We start from the raw sequence: 11252 nt of genomic DNA on the forward strand, positions 1-11252 counted from the left end.
CAAAAGGATTTTCCTAGAAAATTTGAATTGTACTACATCCAAAGTGGTACTAGGCATGTCAATTTTGGTCGGAACCGACATGGTGAATTTGAACTCCATCCCATCTTATTTTGTATGACAAAGTTAAAACTACAGTAAAAGTATTATAGATTTAAAAAAAAATTGAGTAAATTAATTCTTGTATATTAAATCAAAAAATAAATTCAATTCTTAAGTTAAATTTTTTATTCATTTTTATTATTAAAAATTGATATGATTGACGAAGTAACTAGACAGTTATATGTAGTGTTATGTGTATTTTACGTCAACATGGATTAGTTTTTAATAGTAAAAATAGATGAAGTTTTTAAAAGAAGGATCATATTGTTGTTTGATTTAACGTATACAGATTAATTTACTTATTTTTTAAATTGAGGGAGTAAAATATAATACAATTTCAAATACATCTGTTACCAAATTGTTCAAACTAAACTCGAATAAATATAAATTTAAATTAACACATTTGGCTCTAACTTAAAATTACTCATTAAGTATCCTCAAACGTTTTAAACTTGAAATTAATCTAAACCCCCTAAAACTCAAATCAATGAGAATGGGGAAATGGCAAACTATTTTATGAGAAAATGATTGTTAGGCTGTTCCCCTGCCTAAGTCAGCTTATACATTCTTTAGACAATTTCGTGGAAGTATTCGAGCCTGCCTAGGGATATGAAATCTTGGAATTAATGTTAAATTGTTCAGCTTTAAAATCAGTTTTATCAATTAAAAAAAGAACAAAGTTGGGGGACTGCCGGGCCAAAGAACCTGCTCGGATTTCAGGTGATTGGAGGGTACATGCATGCAATGCAAGCAAAGGCAATGGGAATAATTCATTTTATTTTTATATAAAAAAGGGTTAATCTCAGAAAACATCCCCAAACTATTGTCTATATGTTACATTAGTCTCTAAATTTTAAAATATTTTAATTGAATCCTCAAAGTAATTAGTATTCTATCAATGAGATCCTTCTGTTAGCTTAACAGTCAATTTAGGTGTTAAACACCAGTTTAGGAACAAATGTAAAATATGCTTAAACCATATGAGTTAAATTATAAATAAATTTGTACATATTACATGAATAATTTGGATTTGATGTATTAATAAACATATAATATTAATAAAATTAGGTAAGGCTATTTCTTGTTTTAACAAGTCAAATCCAAACTGCTCATGCAATAGTTACATACATATTTACAATTATGCTCCAAGTCCAATATGAATTGATATTTAATACCCAAATTAATGGCTAGGCTAACCAAATGGTTTGATTAATATTTTACTAATACTTTTCAAGATTTCGATAAGATTGTTTTATTGTTTTGAAGTTTGAGATCAATTCAGAATTCTGATCATAGTTTGAGGATGTTTATTGCAAATTAGCCCTAAACAAAAATGCCCCAATTTTTTTTTTAGGACCATTTTAGCTTTTGCCTTCTTTCCATCTTCACCATGGGTTTTTCTTCTACTTTTGCTTTCACGCAAAGAACACTTTTTAGCAACACAAAGATAGAGAGAAATTTGCAGTATCCAATGTAGGACCACTGTATTCTTTTTCTTACTTTGTTCATGTTTTCATTTTAATTGGTAAACTTTTCCTCACTTTACAATCTTCAAGAACTTTTTTTTGGGGGGGGGGGGGGTTGAGAATTTTGATCTACTTCTTCCCTCTTTATGCAGCCCATTGAACTGTTTTCATGCATCTTTAACCATTTTACCCATTTTATTGAAGAGCTTAAAATGATTTAAAAAAAAGGGGTAAATTTAATTTTTGGTATCTGAACTTGATAATTATATAAATTCGGTATTTGTATTTTTTTGTTCATTTTGGTATCTAAACTTGACAGTTTTATTTTTTTCATTTTGATCTCAAAATTTGGATTTCTAAAACTTTAGAAAATATATAATTTTGTTTAATTTTTAGAATTTATATAGATTTTTTTAATTTTTAAGTGATAACATGACACAATTCCAAAGTATCACGTTATCACATTTTTATTGTACAAAAATGGATCTAATTACCAAGTTCATAGTAAAAAACTAGATTACCCTAAAAATAAATATAAATGTTAAAAGATTTCAATTCTAACTCTATTAAAGGCTTAAATGTAAAATTGATCCTTAAACTATATCATTTTTCCTACTTAGTTGCCTAAAGGTTTTTTTGGTCAAAAGTAGTACCCAAACTATCAATTTCGTCTCATTTAACCTAAAACATAATATCAACCAATAAAAATTTGACACGTGGCACAATATTTTGGATAAAATGATGCAAAATTGTAATTTAGTCATACTTTGTTCAACGGGAAGTACTAATTACAATGGTCACCCAAAATATCACATGTGTAATTATATCCACATTCGATTACTAGGCGACTTTTCAAATATGTCCTACATATTTTGAATATACTTAATGTTAAATCTAAATGATTTAAAATTTAGAGACTAATTTAGAATCTAAACGATAATTCGAGGACATTTGGTGAATTAACCCCTAATATGTATAAACACTGGCCGCAAAAACCCCTAAAATGACAATTTGGTTTTTCCAAAACAAAACTGTTTACTCCACACAACATAGCTATAGAATGGGTTGAGTTGTAATTATTACTGAACTTTAGTGGCATTTCCAAACTTATTTCTTTATATAAAGCCCCATTGCAGCTTTTAATTCTCATCACCTTCGTTTTCAACTTTCAGCGACAAAAAAAAACACCAAAGATCACTCAAACAACTCATCAACAATGGCTATGGCTTTCAAGATGGTACATCCCATTTGATTTTTTTTAAAATTTTCATTTTGATTATACGTAATTAATTCGATTCGGGTTTATGTTATTATAGGCTACGACCGGGATGTGGGTCGCCGATGAGTGCAAGAACTCATTCATGGAGATGAAATGGAAGAAAGTGCATCGATACATAGTGTTCAAGATCGACGAAAAATCGAAGCTGGTGACCGTCGACAAGGTCGGCGGTGCCGGCGAAAGCTATGATGATTTCGCAGCCTCGTTGCCCACCGATGATTGCCGATATGCAGTGTTCGATTTCGATTTCGTCACCGTTGATAATTGCCGGAAAAGCAAGATCTTCTTCATTGCATGGTTCGTTGCCTTTCCTACACTCCGTTGCTAATTGTTTTCTTTACAATATTTTAATGTCACTAAAAGACAAATTGACCGTTTTATCCTTTATAAAATGAGAATTTAATTATTTATACAAGGGTAACATGGTATATTTGGCACATCTAAAAAATAAGCAAATAATTTAGGTTTTGATTACCATTATTTTTGGGCAGGTATCAATAATGGTAGATTTGATAAATAATAAGGATCTATGCATCTTTTATTATTCTTTAGGAAAATATTTTATTAGAAATAATTATGCCAAGTGAAATCTAAAAAGTTAAATTTTGAATTTTAATTTTGAAAAATTTAGCAAATTTTCAATTGGATCAAATAATAAAAGATTTAAATTAAAAAATTTAATTGAAAACAATCTCGAATTTAATTTCTGAATAATTTTTTTCAACAATCTCATTATAAATTTTGATCATATCTGCTCTTTTTGACGCAATATCTAGAACTACCCATAATCCCTTCCTAGCCCATAAATAGGAGGATAATGAGTTTTAGCGCACTTGAACTCACATCCTCCTGCATGCCAATCAAATTAAAACTTAATAAGTAATTTTTGAACAATTTTTACTACCTTTAAATGATAAATAAAAATTAATTAATAATAAAAATATATAGTGATTTAGTAAGATTTGGAATGGTGATTGATCACCATTCACCAAGTCAACACTTGTACCTTTTTTCAATTTTATTTTGTTTTGTTTTATTAATGCGAGGACAAACTTGCATGCCAACCAATGGATTGATGGTCCAAAACCATTTAATTAAAGACAATAAAAATGGTGGGATTTATTTATTAATTTATTTTATTTAATTTTAGGTCCCCAACGGCATCAAGGATAAGAGCAAAAATGTTGTATGCAACATCAAAAGATGGGCTAAGGAGAGTGCTTGATGGCATCCACTATGAAGTTCAAGCAACTGATCCAACTGAGATGGGGATGGATGTTATTAAGCATAAAGCTTATTAGAACACTAATTATAATACGGTGAAAATTAATTTTCTGAAGATTCGACGTTCGTAATTATTCCTCTTAACAATGTCGTGTCTTTGAGGTTTAAATTTGAGTTCTTTTTAAGAGTACAATGTATCTTACAACTGCAATCCTTATTACTGTATAAATCATGTTTATCAACTTCTTACTTTTAATCGCTCGATGTGCTTTTTAAAAAAAATACTTTTTTGCCTAGATTCTTTAACACCTTTTGTAATCTAATCCTCTAATTTGTAATAATATTTTGATGTTGAATGCGTGCTAATTTGAGGACAAAGTAGCCATCACTTTCACCTTTTTCCTTCTTCTTTTTAATTTCCTTTTATTTTGGGTTTTATTCAACACTTGATACATTGTTTTTATGGTTATCAGATTGGCTTACTTTGATTTTCATAATTTTTGGATATTTTAGTTCATAATAGTTTTGAATTTGGGTTGTTTTGACTTCTATTATTTTGGGTTTGGATCATTTAGAGCTTGGGTTTTTTAAACTTGAAACTTGAGTTTCTTTTTAGTTGATTTGTTTCAAATTTCGAGTTCATATCATTTCGAGTTTAGGTTTTAGATTTTGATGATTTGAGTTTAAGGCTCTCTTTTTTTGTTGAGTCATTTTAGGTTTAGATCATTTCGGGTTTCAATCATTTTGGGTTATTTGTTTGGATCGTTTTGAGTTTATATTATATCAAGTTCGGGTCAATTTAAATTCTAGTTGTACCTATTTGAGGGTTGTTGACTTTTTATGATCAATTTAATTGTTACTATTTTTTGGTCAAATATTGGTTAAATATTTAATGCACTACAATGCATAAAATTACACACTATTGGTATATTAGATAATAACATATTATCTAAATTTTTTTTAGTACAACTCACTCACACCGTCACAAACACATCACTAGCAAACAATTCCTATGATTCCTAAACAATATATCATTATCTATTTTTTTAAAATAAATTCATTTAACTTCAAATTTAACAATACATCATTATCTAATTTACAATAAATAAAATTATAAGCTTTCATCCATCAAATATAAATTCCTTTTATTTATTGCTAGAGTTGTGTGACCCAAATCTCATTTGATTTGGCCTGAAAAGTTCGAGGTGCAAATCAGTTAAAGAGATAAAATAGATAGACAAAATTAGAGATTTGTGGGGCGAAGGTCTCAGTGTTGTTTAACCCTTAAAAATTGTGCCTAGCCGAAAATCTCTAGTATTGTTGTTTCTCAACATTAGTGAATTTTTTCTACTCTGCCTGTGATTTTTCTCAATAAGAATTTTTACACGTAAAATCTATATATTCTTATTGCTTTGCGATCATTCCTACCGTCATTATTGACGTATAATATAACATGTATATATATATATAAATATAATCTTAATTAGCACCACTAAAATTGGATCAACTTATTCTTTCAATGGAACCACCAATTGACCCCATGGGTTTCCCACCTTTTTCCAATTTTATTAATAAAGTACTAACCCTAAGTAAGCTCTAAGAATTTCATGTTGGCTATCAAACCCTAAATTGGGATGATCTCCTTTAGCAAAAATTGTTCATTTTTGGGATAATAATAATAATCCTTTTCTTTAGATACAATACAATGCTAACCTCTACAAGCTTTGCCAAATACTAGAAAAATGAGATTGCAAAAGTGTGAGCAACATCAACCTTTATGGTGATAGGTAAGGCTAACCCTTCAATTTTTTGATTAGGGACATGCTATTACATCAACCAAAAAAAAAAAAGCTGGACAATTTAAAGTAGTCAATTACTAGAAGAAATATGGCATTTACAGTGCCATAAGAAAATGAAATAATTTTTAGTAGACCCCAAATTTTCCCAGCTCATCACACCCACAAACATAATATTGGATTGGTGATTAGTCTTATCAGGTAATGATTTTAATTGTGGAAGTGTTAGAGGTAAGAGGGATATGACAAATTTTGAAAAAATTAGATTTTTCTGATTATAAAACAGATATGTAGAATACTTTGATTACACCGAAAATGTTATAATTAAAGGTTTTTGACCGATTGTTGTGTAGGAAGAGTAATTCAAATCTTTCTATTAGCCTACTCGTTAAGCTTAGGCATTAAATTTTTAATTTGGGTATGATGTGAATAATATAAAAACATGATCAAATTTCAAACATATCTATACCCGTTACATTAACAACTTGTATCTAATGTGTAAAAGAAAAATAGACTCTTTTATTAAAATTTATAATTCATGTTACAGGTATGCATGTGTTTAAAATTTAACCCAGTATTTCAAATATGATCAATATTCTATTTGAGTTAACATTTAGCAACTAAGCTGAGGACTAGACTAACAAAAGGACTTGAATGAAATGATATTAATAATTTAAAATTTTAATTAAAATCATAATTTGAAAATGTGTTTTGAAATTAATCCTAAAACCCAATCATATTGTTCTAGAGTTCCAAAACTTCCAAATGCACATAAATTTCAACATTTAATATTATTACAGCTATTAGAAAAAGGCATGAAGACCTCATTATTCATGGGAAGATGGAAATGAATGTAATGGGGCCATATTTATAATTACCTCAAAATAATCATGGCTTGGCCCCTAACACCTAGTGAACATTGTTGTTTTTGTTTTATCTATTTGTCTTATCAAACTTTATATATATATATATAGAATGATGAAAAGCATTAAATTTTAAAAAAATAATTGATATAAAAAATAGAATGTGATTTTGGTTAAAATGGTAAAAATGAAATAATAAAAATTTTAATTTATTGGGTTTCAATTTATCATGTGTAGTTATTTTTTTTTCTAAATTTTACACAAAAGTATAAAAAATAAAAATAATCTCAAAATAATATTTGTTATTTTATAAAAATAATTGATTTTTAGTAATTTCATAATTGAGTTGATACTTGATTGATATGTGACACTAGCTCAGTTAACTCTTTAAATAATAGTGTATATATATATAATTCACTTAAATTAGTCTAATTTTTCTATTATTTTTCTTATAATTAATATTTAACGCTTTTATAGTTAAATTTATCAATATAATTGTATATATTTATTCATAAAATAAATAATTAGAAAATTTTAATTTTTATAAAATTTCATGTACATAATCTACATAAATAAAAATTATTGTACAAAAATTATTGAAAAAAGATAAAATTATAGCAGTTAGGTGGCCTTGATTTTTGGCTATAGATGATGGATAAAGTTTGTGAATTCAATGATATAGAATCTTTTTTTCTTTTGCTTTTATTTCAATTAGACGAATCATTCTCTCTTAATTCATTGAGGATAGGAGAATAGATGAAATTGTAGGGTCAACACGTGCCTCCTGAGTATTGATTCGCCTGCATGATGGCACGAATTCATTAGGTGTAAACTCGTAAAGGCAGACTATATGGTTCGGCTAATTATATATTTATAAAGGTTAAAAGGGTCGGGTCGGCTTTAAGCGGATAGCTAGTCGGAAATGACAAACATCATAACAATAAGCAGTTTTGTTTTAAGTTTAAATATAAAGAGCTTATGAGATTACCTTTTTTTTTCTTTTCAATTAGTTAAATTGATTTTGGTTTAAATGGCAAGGAGAAGAGATGGTGATGGTGGGAGAGATGGAAAAGAAGGTGAAGACAAAGGATAGGGGAAAAGAGAGGAAGGAGAAAACTGTTGGGATGAGAGATAGTGTATTTTCAGAAATGAATGAATCTATCTTATACTGCGGTTATCTTTGATTGGTCAATTGGTCCCTTCCAAAATCTTTATTGGATAAGAATGTGACATAATCTAGGTGACAATGGATGATTGTCTTGTCAGAATGGTCCAACTGGTAAAGATGATTGTCCTTCGTGTTCCTTAAGTCTTGGTAAATCAATGTCAATAACAAAATTGGACTAATAAAGCTAGGTGAGAGTCGGAGATAACTTTATGGCGATAGAAAATGTAACAATTCAAATAATTTTTTATGTTTATATAAAATTAAATAAGATAATTTTTTTCGATTGTTCCGATCTGATTAAAAGTCTAATAAACTATGAAACAATAAAATTTACACAAAGAATTATTTGATTTAATGATCAACGAATTAAGCAACATGTTAAAATTGAATGGAAAATTAATGTTGGCCATCAAGCCATTTGTATTCACATACTGAATTGTTATTATTATATCTATCAAGGACTTGAATGCAAAAATTTGGCTTAATTCAGAATTCAATTAGACTCAATTTAGTTTATTTATAAAAATGCAACAACGATTATGCTAGATTCAGAAAATGATCCAAATAAAACATTATCTAAATTTAAAATAATCCAAATTCAAAATGATTCAAATAAGTAATCTAACATAATCCAATCCGAAAAAATTGTTTGACATATTCATTGTCATACAAATTAAGAAATGTCTATCAGCGCACACATCCTCATGAGCGTATGATTTATCGGCAAATCCAACGGCCACTATTGACGTTAAGGGTACCAGCATTGGTATCAAGCCGACGCCAATTGTGGCTTCATTTTCAGGGAGAGGACCTAATTGGTTTAACCCTGAAATTCTTAAACCCAAATTGATTGCTCCAAGGGTTAACATTTTCACCGCTTGGACCGGTGTTGTTGGTCAGACCGGGTTAGCCTTCAATAAAAGAAAACCGAGTTCAATTTTCAATCAGGAACTTCCATGGCTTGCCCTCATGGTAGTTGTGCGGCTGCTTTGATTAAACCGGTACACCTCAATTGGTGTCCGGCAGTTATTCGATCGGCTATGATGACTACCGCAAGTATAATCGATAATAAGAATCAGTCGATGATTGACGAAGTAATTAGGAAGTGATCAACTCTATACGAATTTGGTTCGGGGCATCTAAACCTCAATCGTGCAATGGATACCGGACTTATTTATGACATTACAAACAAACGATTATAAAAACATTGTGTGTCCTATTGGTTATAATTCGAAATTGGTTCAAGTCATTACGCGACCACCAACAGTTTGTCCAATGAAAAAGAAGCTATTACCTGAGAATCTCAATTACCCTTAGCTTGTTGCATCGTTTCCAACCATATCAAAGTGTCCAACAAACGGAACATTCATTAGGACCACGACGGATGTGGGTGAGGCAAACTCAATTTACATTGCGAACATCGTGGCCCCGAAAGGGGTGACTATGAGGGTGGAGTCGGCGAAGTTGGTGTTCACACCAACGGTGAAGAAGAGGAGCTTTTTGGTGATCGTAACAGCCGATAGCAAGCATTTGGTGGTGGATGATGTTGGAGTCATTGTCTTAGATATATGGGAATAAGCAATGATTGCTTGTTTTTCTTTCATAGAATGTTGCAAGAGTATTGAGAAGGGGTCTAAAGAGTTTGGTGAGTTTATTGAAAAATGCAAATTGATTGACTTACCGTTAGTGGGCGGAAATTTCACATGGTTTGGACCGGAGTGTAAGCGCAGCAGATTGGATAGATTTCTGATTGAGGAAGATTGGATGACTTATTTTAAGGATCTTCAGCAGCAGGGGCTTAACAGATCCATATCGGATCATATCCCAATCTTCTTGTGTAATGAGTCGATTGATTGGGGGCCTCGACCTTTTAAGTTTATAAATGCGTGGTTTAAAAAGAAAGATTGTATGTGCTTGATTGAGAAGGAATGGTCAGGTTTGCGTTGTTTCAATAGGAAAATGGCAGTGAAATTGAGAAAATTGAAGGGGATTCTGAAGAAATGGAATGTGGAGGATGGTAATATATTGGAAAAAAGAATTATCGAAAGCGAGAGCAGAATAAAGGAGATGGACGAAATTAGTGAAAAAAGAGAGTTGACAGTGAAGGAATTGGAGGAACTGAAACATCTGAACACTGAGTTGTGGGATGCAATAAGATTCAAAGAATCCATTTGGCGGCAGAAATCAAGGATGACTTGGTTAAAAGAAGGGGATGCTTATAGCGCTTTTTTCCATAGAGCAGTGAAAATCAAAGCGAAAAGGAGAATGATTTTTAGTCTAAGAATTGGGGACCGTTGCTTGAAAGAGCCAAAGGAAATGAAAGAGGGGTTGTATAATTATTTCAAAAGTTACTTCAATTTTTTCAGTGTAAGTTTATTGATGGATTTTGGGGGAGAATCTTCAAGTGGTGGGAGGAGGTATGGAAGCCGGTGGAAGGCTTTTCGGATTTCTTTATCTTATGTAACAACGTGCGTATGAATGCCTTTAGGAAACATTTATGGTTAATTGCTATAGCAGCAGCTTGTTGGACAATTTGGCTAGCAAGAAATGGTATGATTTTCGATAAAAAGAGAGTTTACATGGAAAACTTGGTGTTTCTATCAAAAATGAGAGCGTTGCTGTGGATTAGATCTATCCATGATGAAATTTTATTGCGGGAGGATCTTTGGTGGATTTCTCCACTCAAGTGTCGGGTAGAATCTGTTAGATCCAATTCCGCCATGTTCTGTTGGAGGTCCCCTCCTGCTGGTTGGTTAAAATTTAACATATCTGGGATTGAGCTTGAAAATAAAGCAGGGTGTGGGGGAGTCTTGAGAGATATGGAGGGGGTGGCTAGAGCTATTTTCTCTGGTAATATTTGTGCAAATAATGCTGAGGAGGCAGAGATTGGTGCTGTGAAGATTGCTTTAGAGGTTTTTATAGCAATGAATTGGAAACCAAAAGAGTCTCTTTTTATTGAAGTTGGTTCTTTGGTGGCTTTTTCGTGGTGTGTTAACAAGGTGTCGAGGCATTGGTCGCTTAATTCAGTTTTTGCAGATATTGAGAGATCCATGATGAAGGTCGGGAATTCTGTCTTCTCATTGGCAGATAGAAATGGTAATGGTATGGCGTTTTCATTGGCGATGGCTGGGGTTAACCGGATGCAAATGTTTAAAGCTTGGTGGTGATGCGTTAGTTTTTAAGAATTAGCAGGTTTTTGGTTGTTTTTGGACTGTGTTTTTTATTCTGCATCTGCTGTAGTTCCTGGTTTTTGGTTGCTACTCTGTTCTTTTGACAGTGTAGCTGGAATGTAGCAAAAAAAAGAATGTTATGTTGTAGCCTTTTGAGGTTTTGTCTTGTACAACGCCGAGATCCTTA

The 11252-nt window shown here is 31.1% G+C and overlaps 1 protein-coding gene across 1 annotated transcript; it reads left to right on the forward strand.

Annotated features, from left to right (window-relative positions):
* Nucleotides 1-2588: 2588 nt before the first annotated feature.
* On the forward strand, nucleotides 2589-4324 carry LOC107927834 (actin-depolymerizing factor 5). Its single transcript, XM_016858959.2, has 3 exons — nucleotides 2589-2802; nucleotides 2882-3141; nucleotides 3995-4324. Exons 1-3 carry the CDS (start codon nucleotides 2782-2784, stop codon nucleotides 4143-4145), a joined length of 432 nt encoding a protein of 143 aa, XP_016714448.1. The 5' UTR covers nucleotides 2589-2781; the 3' UTR covers nucleotides 4146-4324.
* Nucleotides 4325-11252: the final 6928 nt, after the last annotated feature.

This window comes from Gossypium hirsutum, chromosome A03 (assembly GCF_007990345.1).
Source record: "Gossypium hirsutum isolate 1008001.06 chromosome A03, Gossypium_hirsutum_v2.1, whole genome shotgun sequence".
Lineage (NCBI taxonomy): Eukaryota > Viridiplantae > Streptophyta > Magnoliopsida > Malvales > Malvaceae > Gossypium > Gossypium hirsutum.